General features: G+C 39.2%; 3 protein-coding genes across 3 annotated transcripts; all 3 read left to right on the top strand.

Moving 5' to 3' along the window:
- The first annotated feature begins 202 nt into the window (after positions 1 to 202).
- Positions 203 to 7,249, top strand: arhgef3l (Rho guanine nucleotide exchange factor (GEF) 3, like). The gene is made up of 13 exons (XM_022191806.2): positions 203 to 590; positions 995 to 1,043; positions 1,147 to 1,197; positions 1,766 to 1,822; positions 1,921 to 2,028; positions 2,126 to 2,284; positions 2,602 to 2,664; positions 2,778 to 2,874; positions 3,827 to 3,903; positions 4,121 to 4,378; positions 5,229 to 5,399; positions 5,618 to 5,801; positions 6,747 to 7,249. Exons 1-13 carry the CDS (start codon positions 553 to 555, stop codon positions 6,977 to 6,979), a joined length of 1,545 nt encoding a protein of 514 aa, XP_022047498.1. The 5' UTR covers positions 203 to 552; the 3' UTR covers positions 6,980 to 7,249.
- A 60-nt stretch (positions 7,250 to 7,309) lies between these two features.
- On the top strand, positions 7,310 to 14,232 carry usp21 (ubiquitin specific peptidase 21). Its single transcript, XM_051949048.1, has 12 exons — positions 7,310 to 7,572; positions 8,002 to 8,398; positions 8,867 to 8,923; positions 9,027 to 9,144; positions 9,243 to 9,357; positions 9,589 to 9,708; positions 9,804 to 9,868; positions 9,963 to 10,150; positions 10,849 to 10,927; positions 11,021 to 11,128; positions 11,861 to 11,975; positions 12,147 to 14,232. The coding sequence occupies exons 2-12, from the start codon at positions 8,243 to 8,245 to the stop codon at positions 12,238 to 12,240; spliced, it is 1,215 nt and encodes a 404-aa protein (XP_051805008.1). The 5' UTR covers positions 7,310 to 7,572; positions 8,002 to 8,242; the 3' UTR covers positions 12,241 to 14,232.
- Positions 14,233 to 14,707: 475 nt separating this feature from the next.
- Positions 14,708 to 19,176, top strand: LOC110949650 (rho-related GTP-binding protein RhoA-C-like). Its single transcript, XM_022191807.2, has 5 exons — positions 14,708 to 14,808; positions 15,385 to 15,540; positions 16,777 to 16,897; positions 17,001 to 17,131; positions 17,342 to 19,176. Exons 1-5 carry the CDS (start codon positions 14,737 to 14,739, stop codon positions 17,513 to 17,515), a joined length of 654 nt encoding a protein of 217 aa, XP_022047499.2. The 5' UTR covers positions 14,708 to 14,736; the 3' UTR covers positions 17,516 to 19,176.
- The last annotated feature ends 92 nt before the right edge of the window (positions 19,177 to 19,268 follow it).

The raw sequence follows: 19,268 nt of genomic DNA, 5'->3' as shown, positions 1-19,268 counted from the left end.
CTGTGAACTGAATGCACAAAAAAAACAACTCTTAATCAGATTTTTTTCTTATTTTTTTTTCTTTTAGAGAGTGAACGAAATGTCATCTCTGTCCTGGCTTTAATTTTTTTTTGCACATGTACCGATGGATATTTAAATATTCAGAGAGGCACTTCATGAATAGTGTGCTGTTGTTCCGCATTTAATTTCACTTCCTCTTTTCTGACAGCAGAATTGTACGTCTAGTTAAGGCACTTCAGTCTGTAAAGTAGTGCTATTGAAGTTTGACGGCCCGGTTCACAGGTTTTACTGATGAATTTCGCATTAACTTTTGAGCGCTCCTCCCCGAGAAGAGCGGATACATGTACGTGTGTGCAACCCTAAAGGATGTGGTCGGGTCTGAGATGAGGAAGAAAGTGAGGAGGAAGGAGAGCACTGAACTCTTCAACGAGCTCCTTGAAAACAAGTCGCTTGTAGAGCACTGAAACAGAAGAGACCGGCGTAAATTTGGATTATTTCTCTTGTTGAGAAAGTGTCATAATTCTGTGAAGATGCACTGAAGAGAAAGAAAAGATGGAAGTGGAGGAGACTGGTGAAACGAGGACTTCCTGGTATGATTCCTTTTGCATTTATCGTAATGATTCAACATTAAGAGTGCCATGTTCTGTAATTTAGAGCCGGCAACTGACTAAGATAACATCAACCGCAATATACTGTATTCTGCAGAAGGTATAAATGTTTAGTTTGAAGTTGGCACTCATGTAACATCACAGTGACCAAACTTGACCTTTAATGCTGCTCTGGATGCACTGAAAGATGGCTGAATAGGACAAGATTTTAACTTTTCTATTCAAAATGTGCTTTTTCTTTAGCTGAAAGCACAACAAAATCTTGACAAATTAAGTCACTTGGGTATACTTCCAGGATCCCATTTAGTAACTTGAGGAGTTCTCTTAGATGTATCTCATGTAAAGCAAGATACATTTGCATATGATATTTTTTTCCCTCTTTGCAGGTCTTTTGTATCAGGAGAGACACAGTCCATCCTCTGTGACCATGCTGGGGTGAGCTTTCTGACCTACTTTATTTCTTACACCTTTATTTCCCTGTATCTTATATCTGTCTGTAATCAAAGGAACTCATCTCCACATACATTTCTGCTTTTAGAAGAAGAGAAAACAAGACTCGACCCCAGAACCTGTGATCAGAATCACCGAGGTGAGTAATATCTGAGCTGCCTCAGTGGCTCTTCTTCATAGTCAAGGCTCGGTGTGTTTCTCTGTAACTAGCGGAAGTTAGTCAACCTTACCTTTGTGACCACAGTGCTGAGTGCAGAACTGATGAGAGATGTGAACATCATGTTCTGTCATTCAGCCACAGAAGCTTTCTATTTCCACAAACGTAGCAATTTTCCCTTTATCACATTGTGTTACAGTAAAGCTAGTGTGATCTTTCCACTTGTTACGTTGGTTTGCTGTCATCTTTGTCATGAGTATTATCATGCACAGGTACATATTAACTAATAGTATTTGAACACTTCATTGGCCGGTGCTGTGCTGATGTGGTACAGCTGATGTGGTTAGTGTGTCAAAAACAGGCAGACATCTTGTATTTTTACTACAGACACAGTTTAAACCTTCTTCCTCTTTGAAAGACTCGCACAGGAAACGAGAGCTCTGCACTGTGCAACATGTCACCCTTCTCGACATCCCTCTATTTCCATTTTCCTGTACTCTCTCTTATGTCTTTCACAAGTTCACTTTAACTTTTTTTCCCTCTCTGGTAGGATGAGGAACAAGAGGAGGAGGGTGAAATGATGTCTGACCACATGAAAGATTTAGAGGTGAGATGTTCTACCGATACAGATGCCACATGTGTGTACGCTTGTTTTAAAGCCGTAACTGGTTGAATGAGGCACCATGATTTCTGATTTCATTTTAGGAGCCCAGTAATAAAAGGGTGAAACCTGTGGCGAAGTCCAATAGCCTCACAGGTGTCATTCCCCAAGTGAAGACACCTGCTCTGAAGCGCATTGGGATGAGTATTTCGGTAAATGTGGTGCACAGACACGCTCCACAGTTCCTGTTGTTGCACCAATTGAACAGCTACTGACTTTTGCGTGTCGACTCCTCTACTCTTTTCACAGCGGTCCATTAGCTTTCGCACAGAGGCTCGACCTTTGCCTCCGGCTCCCCTCCGCAACCGGACCAAGGCCTCGTCGTTTCCACGCCGCCGCAACAGCCAGTGCTGGAGCGACACCGTGGAGAGTCACGACCTCACCGCCAAGGAAATCAAACGACAAGAGGTGTGAACCGAAAGTGGGCTTTAAACTCAGCTGGAAAACAAATGCTCAGCAATTGTTAGTAAGGACTGGAGATATGTGGGTCAGGCTGTGGGGCTGTGGTTGCAGTGTGGGAGGGGTGACAAGTGCCTACTCTTTAGTTCTCTGAAGCTGCTCTACACGGGTATTATGAAAGAGGATGTGAGCTGGCACTGGAGGCTCAGCTTCCTTTCTTGAACAATCAGCTGTGAGATATTCTGTAGTTTGTGCAATTGTGAGTGCAAAGTGTCTTTGTTTATGCTCATACATTGTATTTAAAAACACTTTTGGCTCTTTTGCAGGTGATCTATGAGCTGACTCAGGGGGAGAGGCAACTTATAGAAGACCTCAGTTTGGTCAAGAAGGTAGGAAACAGCTCCACCTAAGCAGAATATATTCAATATGCTTGAATGTCTGTCGATCGTACACCTCATTTTCTCTCCCTCACCTCTGTTCCCTGCTCCGTTTTATGTACCAGGTGTACTACGAGCCCATGCTGAAGTTGGACATCTTGACGGAAAGCGAGCTCGGACAGATCTTTGGTACTCTGGACTCACTTATTCCGCTGCATGAAGGTAAATCATCTCCTTTGTTTGCAGCTCTTCCATTATCTCAATCTCCATGCATGCATCATCACACCTCCTCACTTCCTGATCGTGCATAAGCAATAAGTAAGGCTGAGTGCTAAATGGAGGTCATCATCGGTTGATTTTAAGAGAAATCATATTTGTATTCATATGTCTTTTCACAAAATCCTAATCGTATTAAGACATCGTATCATATAAACCATTTATTAACCCTGTAAAACCCACTGTTGCAAAAATACATCAGTTTTTATTTTTTTATTATTTTGTATTCAATATATGTACATATCTATAAATTTTACTCTTTTTTGCAATATATATATATATATATATATATATATCGTATATGTACATACAAAATACATCAGTTTTATTTATTTTGTATTATTTTCTATTAAATGTATCCATACATATATAAATATAAATTATATACATGCATTTTTTCTATATTATTTTTGTGTATACATATATATATACATGCATACATATTTATACATACAACATATTACATAGTAGATCCATATATATATGTATATATATATATATATATATATATATATATATATATATATATATATATAATCATTATGGATTATTTTTCATTTATTTCATTTTTGCTTATTTTTCTTCTATATTTGGCTCTTACAGGGTTTAGTAGTAGCCGCTAATAAATTCTTACAGGTGGCATTAGAGTGTGTTCCATTTTCCATAAATATATCACTGTTACTGAGGTACTCATTTTAACTTCCCTGTCCAGCCCCAATCCAAATGAAAGGAGTGTTCATTCGTTCTTACGGTTGCATGGTAACGAACACGGATGTGATGTTTCTTCTCTGATGTAGGACGTTGGATGTGTTGAGTGAGATTTTTGTGTCTTTGAGCTGCAGTGAGACTGATACGAGGTCAGCGAGAGTTTAAATGTCTTGTTTTTGTTTCACACCAGATCTTCTGAGTCGTCTTGAGCGACTGAGGGGTTCAGAGAAAACAGTTGGAGAGGTGGGGCCTACTCTGAGAGACTGGGTGAGTATCTCCATGGAAACCAAGGACTGAGAAAGAAGAAGAGAAAAGGGCACAACCCACCTTCACTGTCTGTAGTTGCTGTAGTCACTCTGTTATGTTTCTATCTCAGCCGGAGTCACAGAGTTCAGCCCGTGTACATCTCTGCTTCTTTTTTTTGTCCTTTTCCGTGACTCCACAGTTCTTGGCTCACTGCTCCTCTGGTCTTTCTTTTTTGCAGTTCCCTTGCCTGGGGGCCTATATTACATATTGCTGTAACCAGGTGGGGGCCAAAGCCTTGCTGGACCTGAAAAAGCAAGAGAAAAAGGTAGAGGAGTTCCTGCGCCTGTGCCAGGAGTCTTCGTTCAGCAGAAAACTGGACTTGTGGAACTTCCTGGATCTGCCTCGAAGTCGTTTAGTAAAATACCCTCTGCTGTTGAAAGAGATACAGAAGTGCACTCCTCCAGAGCACCCGGATGAGGACACATTGCCTGAAGCTGTGAGTTGATCTCCTCACCATTCACTTACATAAGCATGTATGTGTTACTAACCCTCTAGACTTTTCTAGACTGTGACGTGTTTGTACACTCATCCTCATTATGGTAGGTCGGTGACGAATAGAATTTAGTCACCGACATGTTAACATCAGCTGTTTTTCTAACGGACTCAGAGTGAAATCAACGTTCACAGTTTATGCAGGATGTATATAGAGTGTGGTGTTTTTTAAATGCACTAATATAATGTTTGTAATGTAATATTAACACTGCTCAGATTTCACATTTTTTGATAATAAATTTTATGTTCGTCTTTCTGACTTTTGATTATTAAGCACAAATCTAAACCATTAAGATCTATGAAGGGGTGTTATTGCAACCATTAACTATATACACGCTCTCATTTCTCATAATTATAATATTAATCAGTTTGCAAGTGAAGGAAGTATTGGATTCTTTGAAAACTTCGCAAGGCAGTAATTCTCTCATGTGTCGTCAGAAAATTAAAAATAAGATGGTCACATTTACAAATTTGGCCACTTTGCAAATGCATTATAGCAAAATAGACTCAGTGAATGAGAAATATATAATCTTGTGCTGCTCAGGAGATGATTTTGTTTTTAGGCTACTTTCATTTAGTCTCTTAGATTTTAAGCTATGTGTAACGCAGTTTAAAACAATATCATCAACTAAAAATGCTATTACACCAAAACTATTCACCTATTTCTTAAATGTACAGATTTTTTGTGACCGCAGAAAAGATTTTTCATTTCGGTTGTACGTTTCGAGCCAGATGGGACACTTTTCTGATGTGTAAAATGACACATTAACAGTGTGACGCTTTGTTCTGCTCAGCTGGAGGCCATCCAGGACGTTGTAGCCGAGGTGAACAAGAAAACAGGGGAGGCTGAGTGTCAGTTCTACAGACGGGGTCTCCACTACCTCGAAGAGAGCCAGAGACTCCCAGAGATCCAGCAGTCGCGCTTCCTGTACTGCCACGGAGAACTCAAGAACAACAAGGGCCAGGTAGTTCTCTTATAGATTTAACTTTTCTCATGTTCCACTGACGATTCCACTCATGGGGGACTTTTTTTGTTGTTGTATTTCAATTGAAGAGGGTCAAATCAAGTCATCCAGAAACCTGAATGTTGGATTTTTGATACGAACACTCTATAGCTGTTGATATTGTGACTGTAATTTATTAATTTGCATACATCATTTTTTGTGTCTGTCTCCTCTGTCAGCGGCTGCATGTATTCCTGTTTGAGCTGGCTTTGGTGCTGACCAGACCGGCGGACAGCGGTCACATGTTTAATGTGTACAGACAGCCTCTGCCCAATGCCTTGTTAAATCTGGAAGAGATCCCAGATGGTGAGGCAGGTGGAGGAGGCAGCTTCAGAGGAGCCTTCACGGGAGGAAATGACAAAGGTAATAGAGACACATCATCATTTTTAGAACACGGTGATGTGGGCCTGCAAGTCACAGTCATTTTCATTCTAGAAACAGCAAAATAACCCCACAAATATTCAATTTTCAGCAGTACAAAAGAGACCTCAGCAGCAAATCGTGTAAATTTAGAAGCTTTAACTAGAAAATGGTTTTAATTGGTTTTAATTGATGATTTAACCTTGTTAGACATAAATCTAGGAAAATGTGCAAAAATTATACATATATATATATATTTGCTATTGTATCTATCTGTCTATCTATCTGTCTGTCTGTCTGTCTGTGTATATATATATATATATATATATATATATATATATAATAGCAAAAAATTCACAAAATAATATAAAATTATAGGAAAAAGAAGAACCACATATAGAAAAAATAGGAAAAATTATATATATAGTCTGAATATAGAAATAAATTGCAAAAATGTATATATATTTAGCAAAAAAATTTACAAAATTATATATATATATATTTTTTTTTGCTAATTATATATAGATATTTTATATAAAAATACATATATATGTATAATTTTTGCACATTTTTTTAGATTTAGGTCTTACAAGGTTAAATAATATAAATAATTTTGTGTATATATAATAAAAAATACTAAGAAGAAATAATTAATTTGATGCTGCATTTCTGCAACAGTGGGTTTTACAGGGTTAAATAGTTAATAAAATTCGCGAATGGTTAAGCACGAAAACAGACATATACTTCACTCATGCTTGCGTGATCTGAATGCTTTATTTCAGGGTTATGAGACGTTTTAGAGAGCTAAAAGAGTCACATCGAGGCTACAACTAAGCCAACAGACTATAACTGAGAGTCATGCCACTCTACCCCACTGGTTGAAGTGAAACATACAGCTTTGCTTCCGCTCACTCTTCTTCCTCCTCTCTCTGTCTCTCCATCCCCTAGTGAAGAACTGTTTCCGTGTGAGCAGCAGAGGGCGCTCCAAAGCTCACCCGTACAGCCTGCAGGCCAACGACTCCTTCAGCAAGCAGCAGTGGATCACCTGTCTGCGGCAGGCCATCGTCCAGTCTCGGGACAGGAACGCTCAGACCTCTTTACACCTCGAGCCCGCCCTGCGTCACATAGCTGACCTCAACCTCAGCTCGGACACAGAGATGGCAGACCATACCAGTCGCTGACTGTCAGACTGATCTCCAGGTGGCCTGTGGAGCCTCCATAGGTTCCCCTATGGATATGTACATTGACATTGAAGAGAATAAATGGGACTGTTTGCGAAAGATGATAGTGCTTCAACACACACGTTGGATTTCTTCATGGTTTACTTTTCTTGTCTTGCTGTTTGTGATTGTGGTGATGCATACTGTACAGAGTGGGAACAGTATTATTGAATGTGAATTTACCACTGAAAATGCTCATGTTGTATTTTTAATAAACTGACACTTAAAATACTCTTAAAGTACTCATGGAGATCTACACAAAGACAAGCCTAAGTATAGCCAACAAGATCTACAGAGAAAAGATTAGAGATGATTATCCTCCCTCCCTCTCTCTCTCTCCCTCTCTATATCTCCCTTTTTCACACACACACACTCTCTCTCTCTCTTCCTCTGACACCGGTGACAGGACAGGGGAGAGGTAGACTTTCAGTTCTAGCCCACAGACGCACAGTGAAACAGTAGACGTCCCCTTATGCATTTTTAACAGCTCAGCAGATGATGGGAACAGTTTGGTTGGGACAGTTTGTCCACAGATAGAGTGACCAAGTGATCAGGTGAGTTCAAATCGCTCTATGCATTTGTTACTTTTACTTTATTTGTCTTGCATAATTTGCAAACTAACTTTGTTTGCAAGCGTTCACCTTTAACGTGTGCAAAATGCTAATGACTTGGCATTTGTAATCTTAGAGCGTACTTGGGTTGCGAGACTGGCATGTAATGTTTTATAGGTTATGTAATTTCCTCTTTAAAGTTTGTTTAGCTCACGTGTGGCTAAATTAATGAACACTTAGATCTTCAAAAAAATCCTCTATTTTGTGGCTGATATGTGGATGTCTCTGTCAGACCTTGACTTTCTGATCTCTCTTACATGCCGTAATTATGAGACAGAATTGTGTGCCAGAGTGGATCAACTTGATCTATTCAAGACAGGGATTTGCCTAAGGAGAGGCTCATTCACAAATTACGTGTTCCTTTTCTCTCAGCTGTGAACGTCATTCCTCGTCCTTTTCTTGGAAAGCTTGGAAAGTCCGCCTTTGCGCTTCATTCACTGAAAAAAAGAGGAGTATTTGCCTTGGAGAGGACGCTTGTGTGCTACCGCCACGTCCTGCTCACCTTTGAGCCTGCATGTGAAAAATATTAGGAGGTGCAAAGCAGCTCGGCTTGCATTTCTCAGTCTCAGCATCCCTTTTGAGAGCCACCTCCGAGGTTTACTGGTGAAGCAGGATGCCTGGAGCCAGTGGCGTCAACGTGGAGGGCTCCTGCGAGGCCCTGTGTCGAACCCTGGTGTCTCAGAAAGGCCTCCAGAGAGAGACTGCTGACATCTCCCAGTCTGTCCTCTACACTTCGCTGATGGGCCTGCTTCTGGTCGCTGACAATGAGGTGCGGACAACAACAACAACACAGGATAAACCTTTAATTTGTGCGCAGACAGTTTGTTCTTGAAGTCAGGGGTCACTCACGAGACAAACATAAACACAGAGAAAGAAAGCATGTAGGGGTATTTACGGGGGAATCCACATCCACACACGTGTTTAAGCACCTGTCAGCACTCCTCGGTCTCTAATAGGATGAATGCTCGGGGCTGACCTCCTTTTAGCCTCCCTTGTTATGTTAATGAGATAAGAAGGCTAAATCTGTCCTGCCAAAGTTGTACTCACACTAACAAGGCGGGGTTGAGGTCCACGGACAGTCACATTTAGTACGGGCACAGCCAGGGGTCAAATAGTAGGACGCATATGTAATAAGGTCCATGTGTCTGACAAACAGGCATGCAGCAATATCCTGTACTTACATGTGTAACCGATCTGTAGTTCTGGTCATTACTTTCTTGTTTTTTGTATTTTACAGAAAGAGCAGCTCACCTTAGGAAGTGGAAGGGTTGGCCTTAGAAACATAGGAAACACAGTAAGTGTCCAAAGATGCCGAAAGAAGCTCTTGAAAGAATCACTTACAGAATTTCCAGAATCATTTTTGCATCACTTTCGTCTTTTCATTTATTGTCACTTAGTGTTTCCTAAACGCAGTCGTCCAGTGTTTGTCTCATACGCGTGGCCTGAGGAACTACTGCCTCGTCAAGTCCTACAAGCATGAGAAGTTCTCCAAAGAGGAGGCTAAGCTCATGGACGGTATGTTTCTCTTTTCTCTGCTGTTCTCACGCCTTTGTATTCCCGCTCAGATGTTTCATTTTCACCTCTTCTTCCTGCTGCTTGTCTCGCTTTGCCAGCGTTCTCTCAGGTGCTGTCAGGCCTCTGGGATGTAAATGAAGGGGACACGGTTGTAAATCCTCGACACTTTTACAATGTTTTCAAAGAAGCGGTGCCTTACTTCAGTGGTTTCAGGTGAGAATATGGATTGTCTGCTCCTCGAGGTTAATAGCATCTTTCTATAATATGTGTGCAAGTAGCATTCTGTGCAAAGGAAAACACGTTAGCTGCTTTGTATGAAGGCAGACAGGTTTATAGACGAAGCTGTGATGCAATACAATATCCACCTCTTAATTATCTTCTTTGCCATTAGTGAAACTTGCACAGAGAATGGAACAGTGATTTAAAGAAGTTTGTTTAACTCAGTCAACAGGATGCTCAGGAGTTCCTCAGGTTCCTATTGGACAAACTGCATACTGAAATAAATCGCAGACCGTACATTAGACGAACAGGGAAGGAGTCTGAACAAAAAATTGCCATATTTAGGTGAGTTTGTTTTAAAAAAAAAAAATCTTTGAAACTTTGGTGATCTTCATGTGACTACATTCTGTTCTCTTTCACTCATTTCTTATTGCCAAAAGAATTTCAGAAGAAGCAGCTGCCATGTGGAAGAAGCACTTGGAGAGGGATGACAGCATAATAGTAGGTAAGGAGACGAAACAAGTCGTTTCTATCAGCCTCATCTGCAATATGAGTTCAGTGAAGGTGACCACCAGTAATGCTTTCTCCTCTGCTGACAGACCTGTTCTCAGGGCAGCTGCGGAGCTCGCTGCATTGCTCAGTCTGTTCCCATTACTCCAACACATTTGATGTGTTCTGTGATCTGTCACTGCCCATCCCCAAGAGGAGCTCTGGAGGGGAGGTTACACTGAGGGAGTGCCTGGACCTCTTCTCTCAGGAGGAGAAACTGGACAAGGAGAATTCTCCAGTAAGTTAACAAAGAGACTGCAAAGACAATAGATTATGTAGTATGTCAATGTTTGTTCGATCTTTACAATAAGTTCAGTGTCAGTAGGCAAGGAGAGGGTTTGGTGCAAAAAGGTTTTCATCAGTCAACAACCTATAATTTTCAGTTTTTGTGAATTTAACTGCTTGTATGTTTATTTATTTGTTGCAAGCGTGAAGTGGTACTCCTGATTAGCTACTCCAAAATCACTGAATTCAGAAGACTAAACATGAAAAGAGTTATGTTTTTAAAAAAAATTAATCTTTCTTTAGTTATTTGCAAAATCAAAACATCATTGTAAAAACACACACACACACACACACACACACACACACACACACACACACACACACACACACACGCACACAAAACACCATCAGAGTGCATTTGAGAGAGAAAGTTGAAGGAATGTGTTCTCGTCAGTACAAAAAAATCAAATGCAATCATAAATTCAGAAACAGCAACCAAAACAAAAGAAATATGAATTATTAATGTGCTTAATTTCCTGAACAGTGGGACAAAGCAATCATAGCTTGGTTGAGTGGTTGAATTAGTCGCGCCTCAAGCGATAGAACATGTGACTAAGATGTGTGTGTTTTTGTCATAGGTGCCTACAACAGATACTGTGTATTTGTTAGCGTTTTTAAAAATGTGCTGGTGTGTGTTTGTGTGTTTTTCAGATGTGTGAGAGGTGTAACAGGCGTACCGAGTGCACCAAGCAACTGTCCATCCAGAGGTTTCCCCAGGTTATAGTGATCCGTATCCTTGGCAACAACTCATATATTACTAGCCTAATTGTTACCGATGTTTGTGCACAAACATGTGGTGATGCTGCTTAACAGTCTCAATAAGATCTGAATCGTTTTACAACCTCACGGTGGTCTATCAGTAAAAGCACGGTATATGTGTCCTTCCCACTCACTAACCTGGACCTCGGACCCTACGGACCTGCTGACTGTGGTAACAACCGAACCTTTATTTCAGTCTCTCCTTGTACATGTGTAATTTATTCTCCCATTCAAACTCCTATAAGTGCATACTGAATACGTTGAAAAGCTGAAGCAAACAAATGGGCAGGAAAGGTTGTGAAAATGGAGCTTTTAACTTCTTGACATCAGTGGGTAGAACACATTAAAAGTAGATTTTTAAACCATGGCTATATTGTATTTTATTTTGACAGATGGCAGGCGAATTTAGCAAGGGGGTGAAAGAGATTTGAATGATTTGCTGAAAAGATCTGCAGCTGTATGCGAACCATAAATGTTCTGTTTCAGACCAAGATGGGCTTCAATAAGAATGAGTCCTGAATTAACTTTTTAATTTATAATTCACCGAAAATAATGCTCAGGATTTATTTGATGATATAAAGAGTGTGCTGAGTGTGAAGTCTGAACCAAATATAGGAGCTTTACTCAACAAATAACATTACATTGATCACATTATTTTTTTCAAATGGACTAACCCATCAAATAATTATCCAGATTAAATTGCTAAATGCAACCTTTTTACATCTGTGGCTCATGTGCTATTTTGAAATTAAAATTTTCTCTCATTTTTTTAAAAAGAAATTGTGATAAATTACAACAGTTGTTTCAAAGAGGTAGATTTTCCATAATTTGCAAACTTGGAAACCTGACACAGTGTCGTCCTGAAGAACAGATTAAGTGATTGTATTTATATGTGTCTCCACAGGTGCAGTTCTGTATAATTTATATGCAATATGCAACCATGCTGGGACAGTGAACATGGGCCATTACACAGCCTGCTGTTTAGATGAAAATAGTTGGTGCTTCTACAATGATTCCAGGTGAGGCTTGCCCTGCACACATATCATTTAGTTTCATGCTGCAATGATCTGACTAATCTATGTCACAGGCAGCTAGTTGAAAAAGCTGCTGTATCATTTGTCATCCTGTACTGAGACACCTTCTGTATAGACCTGGAGCTGTTGCTCATGATCCCCCCCATCTATCCACAGTGTGACTCCACTCACGGAGAACCAGCTTCAGACCAATCAAGCCTATGTGCTGTTCTACCAGCGCAGCAACAGCACCACCACCATCAGGAAATAGACCTGAGACTGGCTGAGCCAGGCAGCCAATCAGAGCAACTTTACCTCCAGTGTCCATAGAAACAAATAGAAGCAGCAGCGTTGTAACTATGACATCTATAAACTCCTCAATCTCAATGAGCATGCCCTCATATAAACTCTGCAGAGGAGGAGGAGGAGACATAAGCCATGTTCACTTTATACGGGGGCGCGAAGAGATGATCTCCCTTCCTAAATCTTGGAGATGCTTTTGTATCATCTCAGTAAGTGAGCTGAGACAGCTCAGACAGACTGCAGCCTTAAGAGCCTCTGTGCCCTAATTCTCAGGTGGGACTGAGTGATATGATGCAGAGCTCTTACCATAAGATAATTATGATTCATGCTTGCTAATATGGACCCAAATAAACAAGAAATAAATCTAGGATGGAATAGAAATTAGGCAATATTTTGTGGCTTGTGAGATGCAGTTGTGTACGCTAACGTTTGGGTTTAATTGTACTGTTTTTTTCTTTTTAAGTGAAGAGAAGTAAATACAAATGCAGCAGCAAACACACATTAAAAGTTGCCCTTTTTTCAAATATTAAAGCAATATTACTTTTATATAATCAAATATACTCATATTGTATGGTATGGTTTGGTATTTTGGTAGTTTGGTACTTTGGTATGGTTAAAAGTTTTCTTGATCTTCTATCCTATATACATACACTACCGTTCAAAAGTTTGGGGTCACCCAGACAATTTCATGTTTTCCATGAAAACACTTTTATTCATGTGCTGACATAGGTGCACAAGGGTTTTATAATTATCAATTAGCCTTTCAACACCATTAACTAACACAATGTACAGTTAGAACACAGGAGTGATGGTTGCTGGAAATGTTCCTCTGTACCCCGATGGAGATATTCCATTAAAAATCATCCGTTTCCAGCTAGAATAGTCATTTTCAATGTCTACACTGTGTTTCTCATTGATTTAAAGTTTTCTTCATTAAAAAATGCTTTTCTTTCAAAAATAAGGACATTTCTAAGTGACCCCAAAGTTTTAATGGTCGTGCATATAAGACGGAAGGACAGATGTATTGAACTTTTAGATAAAGCTGCACATTGGCTGGGCAGAAAGGCAAAGCCAATTCGCCACAAGAAGGAAGGCTCTCACTGGCGTGGTGTTGCACGAACAGGGTCTAAATTGAAGAGTCATCTAGAGGGAGAAATTACTTGCGACCTTATCTCTAAATGCCTAAAGTATGAAAAGCAAAATCGTACTGTGACCTGATAAAAGGTAAAATTCAACCCTTTGCTTGCAATCACCAAAGCTGTGATGAAAAACAGGAGAAGCATTTACCTATTGTTAAGAGAGAAGAAGTATTTCCCCTGAATACCAGCAAATTCTCAGGGCAAATGTCATGCAGATTGAAAAGAGGCTGGCTTCTACAAAAGGCTGATCAGCCCAAGCAAAACTCAAATTCTACTATGTACTACTTCCACAAAAGAGAAGATAAAAAGGAAGTGAAGCTTTCTGAAAAGCCCTGACTTGAGCATCAGTAAAGATTGCCGGGCAGAGTAAGCTCTACTTACAAAATAAGTTGACGTAATCTGCAAAAAAAGGGTGAGTGAAATTCTGAAATCAAAAAAGGGAAGAAAGAAAAAGTATTTCCAAGTTGTGGTATTTTAGCAATACTGACTTTGGGATGCTTAAACTTTTGCATGTGCCTCAATAAGTCCTTATTAAAAATTTAAGAATTAAATTAATAGAACACAAAGTAACCATGCATTAATATTTGAAGAATGGTAAATGTTGTATTTACTTCTCTCAACTCTAAAATTCAGCAGAATTTCAAACTTTTTCACACAATCTTTGCACAGAACTACAGAGTTCTCTGACTCCACTTTTGATCAGTTTTGTGAAAATTAACTTTCATTCATACAGTATTATCTTTAGCATCTGGTAAATTTATGTTATCTTTTAATCTTCCTCCACATGGACAGGCAATATTTTCTTTATAAATTAGTTAGAATTTGTTTGTATATATATATATATATATATATATATATATATATATTCATTTAACTATGTTTTTTCGTCTTTTCTTTTTTTTTACATTTGTGTCTATTGATGTAGCACAAAAATATTAAATTATTTTGTACATATGGGACAAATTAAACAATGAATGTATTGTATTACTGATGTTTGAAACAGTCAATAAAATACCAAAGATTTGATGGTCTTAACTCTCAATGAAGTTCATTTATTTTTTATTATTAGCTATTATTGTTGTTGCTAGATTACTTCACATTGACACTACATGCAAATAAGCATTTCTTTTTAACTTATTTTACTGAACATTAAAAGCATAGAAACATTTAACTGGAGGGCAGAGGCTGAATATTCTTGTGGAATTTAAGACTCCAGTATGCAAAAATTGAATGAATATCAATAAAATGAGATAATATTACAGACTGTAAAAACACACACAAGCAAAGTTGCCGCAGCCTTGCTGACGAATGACGTCATATAGCGCATGCGTACGAGAAGTGGGCGGAGTTTTCCAGTCGGTCAGGAAGAGGAGAAAGGCGGACAGAGAAACATCAAGGTAACCTAATTCACCGATGGCTTTTATAACCTAATTTGTTCTTGTTTCAGTCGCAGAAGTGTGCCAATAGTGCGATGAATGTCGTTGTCGTGATATCAGAGAGAATACTCTCAGTGACAGTTATACAAACCAGAGGAAACATCGTTAGCTTTCTGGCTAGCAGACGTCGGCTGGTTTGACAGGCCCGGACTACACTGTACAGCCTTTCAGTAGAAATGGAAACATAGCACGGAAATGTTAGGCTGTTTGCTTTACACCTCCGAGGCAACAACGTCTGTTTGCCACACGAGTGTTTCTAGTTTAAATTTACGTCGTAATGTACATTAGGATCTTTATCTTTTATGAAACACTGCTTTAAACCGAGTTACTAACGTTGTTTGAGTTGTTACTTGTGCTAATTGCCAACCATGGGGAACTGTTGATCAAGCACAGTAACAACACCCTACACAGTACAGAAAGTTTGACATTCTAATGAACTCTGTTTGTTCATTACCACTCTGTAAAGCTGTGTCTTAAGTGGAGAGAAGTGACTTATTATGTCTTAAGTATAATCTTGTTTTGGATGCTTTTCTACAGATGGCTGCTATCAGGAAGAAGTTGGTGATAGTTGGTGATGGTGCCTGTGGGAAGACCTGCCTGCTCATCGTCTTCAGTAAGGACCAGTTCCCAGAGGTCTACGTCCCCACTGTGTTTGAGAACTATGTGGCAGACATTGAAGTTGATGGGAAACAGGTGAGAGACCCTGTCAAACACTGGCAGCTACTATTTTGGAACACAAAGGGGCCTTAAAGAGAACACAAGGTTCTTTTGCAAACTGAGCAGTTTAAAAATTTCCAGATGTTTTCCATTATTGTTAATGCTACTGTCATTTTTTTATTTTACAGTGCAATACAAAGCAATTAGGGTTGCAACAAACTATCGCCTGCATTAATAATACATTTCTTGAGTATTTTCTGGATGAATTGTTTGGTTTGTAAAATGAAAATGAAAAAGCTTTGTGTTCCAAAGTCAAAGGAAAGAAATGAATGTTTTCGTCACTGATTACTCAGCAGGCTGTTGATTGGTGTTTACACCGGAAGAGCACAAAAAAAAATTCAATTCAGTTTTATTTACATAGCACCAATTACAGGTCAAATTGTCTCAAGATGCTTTACAGAACCCATATGCCTGAAAATGGAATGTAAAATGTCCATTATAATGCCTGTGATGATACTATCAAATGTCTTATGTTTTGTGAGAAACAGTCCAGAACTCATAGACAATCAGTTTAATATAAACCAGGAGATGGAAAATGGCAAGTTACTGCATTTGAAACCATTAAATCTGTGGAGTTTTTGCTTAGAAAAATAATTAAAATGAAACATTTTGTGTTGAATGACTGACTGATTGTTGCATCTCTACTCAATGTTGTATGTTGCCATTCTACTGGTACAATTTACAAAGCAATTTACTATTATAGAGAAAGAAAAAAAATCTTAAGGTGAGGCCATTTAAATTTTGCCATTGTTGCTTTAATATTTATTTAACCATCTGTTAATTTTCAGTATCTAATCTGTCTATTTAATTAATCAAGTAATTGGCCTTGCTTTCAAAGTAGAATTTGGCTAATTTTCTGTATTATTTCTGAAAATGACACATACTGTGTGGCTCCACATCACTAAAAAAAAAGCACACTGCATTTTTGCAATGCAAAAAGTCATAATTTTTCATATCTAAACAGATGTTGTGAATAGGTACTGACATTGTGAGAGTCTAGTTGCTCTGGTTATTTCATGCCTTGGTGTGCCATTGGCAGCATGTGCATCATTTTCTTCTTGTGTCTCTCCTTATGAAAAGTGCAACAATAATGTATTATGGGCCTACTTAACTCCCCAGGGGTCCTCTTTCTATTTCAGATTTTCCATTTTACCCATGCATCTTTCCATTCATGCAGCTCTTTCACTCGTTCTCTCTCTCTCTCATTCTCAGGTAGAGCTCGCTCTTTGGGATACAGCTGGTCAAGAAGACTATGACAGGTTGAGGCCTCTCTCCTACCCAGACACTGATGTTATCCTCATGTGCTTCTCTGTGGACAGCCCTGACAGTTTAGGTGCAGTTTAAGCAACACTAGTGCCACTATGAATGGAACACCTTACGACTGTACAATGTCTGTATGTTACTAATTATTGCATGTTTCACTTTACTCACTGTAGAGAATATTCCAGAAAAATGGACTCCAGAAGTGAAACACTTTTGTCCAAATGTTCCCATTATTTTGGTGGGCAATAAAAAAGATCTGCGGAATGATGAGCACACCAGACGAGAGCTTGCCAAAATGAAACAAGTAAGTTGTTTGGTAACAAATATATATACTTATGTCAGTTAAATGATTTTCTTGTTATACTGTGAAGCACTTTGGTCACCCTTTGGGCTGTTGTAAAGGGCTATATAAATATACTTTGATTGACTGATATACTGGAAAACATTTTAGTGAGGGCACATTTGTTGGTGTATGTGTCAAAGTTTAAACTTTTTCTGTGACATGTCTCTCCAGGAGCCAGTTAAATATGAAGATGGCAAAGAGATGGCAAACCGCATCAGTGCCTACGGCTACCAAGAGTGTTCTGCCAAAACCAAAGATGGTGTGAGGGAAGTCTTTGAGATGGCAACTAGGGCAGCATTGCAGGCCAAGAAACGTGGCAAGAAGCCCACCTGCCTTCTGTTATAGGCTCTGGGAGGATTGGGGGCTGTCCTCAAGCACAGATGGAGAGGGCAGCTTCTGTTTAAATTTGACATAGGGGAAACTATTTGGGTGGGTATGTGGGCGGGGCAGAAAAGTTATGCAGATGCTCAATTTCTGATCACCCATATATCCTCAGCAAAGAAAATCGAATCTGAAATGATTTGAAAGGCTTCTACACCTTGGTTCTTGATCTGTAGATTAGGTTGTGTGCCATTTTGCTTGCATCTGTCACCATTTTTCAGATCTAGAGGTTCGTATTCCAGGTGGTGGGGGAGGGGTGATTTGAAGTTGAGTAGATGTAAACGGGTTGAAATGTGCCATGATGGAAATGAAGCGGGGAAAAAAAGGTCCTTACCAGGCCAAAGACAGTGGTAACATAAGAGAGGAAAAAGACGTAAATATAGCATAGGTTTGAATTAAGACCTCGTCTATGTGGCTCTTACACAGTATCGCCTACATGTAGTGCCTTGAGAGCAGTGGTCAAGAAAAGTAAGTTGACGGGTAGGGATTCATAACTTAATTAGGGTATTATTTGTCATTTGTAGTGTCCACACCTCACGTTTGTGAATGCTTTCTCCCTGTCACTGGCTTGGCTCCTTCAGGCCCATTTTTTGACTCAGGCGCTATGCAGGGGTATGCCTAAACTAGATTGTATGAAATATTTTCCCATACTGAATTACTTACCTGTACTTTAGAGTGCGTGTATGCAACTGTATGGTAGTTTGTTTTCTCCAGTGCAGCTCTGCATGCAGTGAATGTGTGTATATTTGTGTGGTTGTGTATTAACATATGTGTCTACGTACTGTATGCATGGAACGGCCTTCTGCGTCACTGACCTAACCCTTGTTTCCATGCCAAAGTTACCCCTGATGGCCACGTTTCATGGCTCAGGTGGGTAATGGACTTAACAGCTACTCAGAGTGACATAGAAACCTTCACTTTACTGGAAGACCTTGTACTATAGCCAGAGGCACAATCAGGTTAAACATATGAGTTTTTAGGACCTTTTTTTTGTGTATACCAGATATTGATTTGATTGTGTTAATCAGTAGGTCAAATCATGAGTGGTGTAGTTGATAAGTTGAATATTCTTTCATATAGATGATAGGCTTATCTTATTACTATAATGTCCATTATGTACTGTATGTCTTACAAGGCCTTGTAAGGACAAGTTAATGATGTGTATTTCAAGTTTGCCTTTTACTCCACTCTCCCCAACCCCCCTTTAATGATATTGTCATTATTGTACTATATAACTTTTTATTGTTGATGTCTCTAATTTTCTTAGTATATTTTAATCATTTTACTTAATCCTGCTTTTACGATCAGCTTATGTCAGTTGAATGATAGATTGTAACCGTTGTATTGTCTTATTTAGTTAATAGAAGGTCAAGGTTGGGGTGCAGTGCTAGAAGGTTTTTGGGGATGGGCTGCTAGAGCAGTTTTTTTTTTTTGTACTGTGATATATGGGGATTTCTGGATATTTTTTTTTTCCCTCCCAAATAAAGCTGGTAGTAGGGTTTTCTGTTGTAAGGTATTTGTGTTCTTTGATGCATCCATTCATTATTAATTACAGTTTTCCCCTATATTTTTGGCATTAATTTACTGTTTCCCCCCAAATAAAACACTCCTGTAAAAGAAAAAAACGTGATTCTGTTATTTCATGTCTAATAGAAGATGTAAGTATGTGAAAATAACACCCTGCAGGTTCTCCCAGTTTATTACTGAGGGCTACAAG

This window comes from Acanthochromis polyacanthus, chromosome 6, assembly GCF_021347895.1.
Source record: "Acanthochromis polyacanthus isolate Apoly-LR-REF ecotype Palm Island chromosome 6, KAUST_Apoly_ChrSc, whole genome shotgun sequence".
Taxonomy (NCBI): domain Eukaryota; kingdom Metazoa; phylum Chordata; class Actinopteri; family Pomacentridae; genus Acanthochromis; species Acanthochromis polyacanthus.
Note: the sequence above shows the minus strand (reverse complement) of the source record. Positions and strands in the feature narration are given on the sequence as shown.

Bases quoted from the DNA above. Each gene is read 5' to 3' on its own strand.
- usp21 (XM_051949048.1), top strand. From the start codon at position 8,243: ATGCCTGGAGCCAGTGGCGTCAACGTGGAGGGCTCCTGCGAGGCCCTG. The intron at 9,145-9,242 runs GTATGTTTCTCT...TCGCTTTGCCAG, and splicing joins GGAGGCTAAGCTCATGGACG to CGTTCTCTCAGGTGCTGTCA. The intron at 9,709-9,803 runs GTGAGTTTGTTT...TATTGCCAAAAG, and splicing joins CAAAAAATTGCCATATTTAG to AATTTCAGAAGAAGCAGCTG.
- LOC110949650 (XM_022191807.2), top strand. From the start codon at position 14,737: ATGCGTACGAGAAGTGGGCGGAGTTTTCCAGTCGGTCAGGAAGAGGAG. The intron at 14,809-15,384 runs GTAACCTAATTC...GCTTTTCTACAG, and splicing joins GCGGACAGAGAAACATCAAG to ATGGCTGCTATCAGGAAGAA. The intron at 15,541-16,776 runs GTGAGAGACCCT...TCTCATTCTCAG, and splicing joins TTGAAGTTGATGGGAAACAG to GTAGAGCTCGCTCTTTGGGA.
- arhgef3l (XM_022191806.2), top strand. From the start codon at position 553: ATGGAAGTGGAGGAGACTGGTGAAACGAGGACTTCCTG. The intron at 2,285-2,601 runs GTGTGAACCGAA...GCTCTTTTGCAG, and splicing joins AGGAAATCAAACGACAAGAG to GTGATCTATGAGCTGACTCA. The intron at 3,904-4,120 runs GTGAGTATCTCC...TCTTTTTTGCAG, and splicing joins GGCCTACTCTGAGAGACTGG to TTCCCTTGCCTGGGGGCCTA.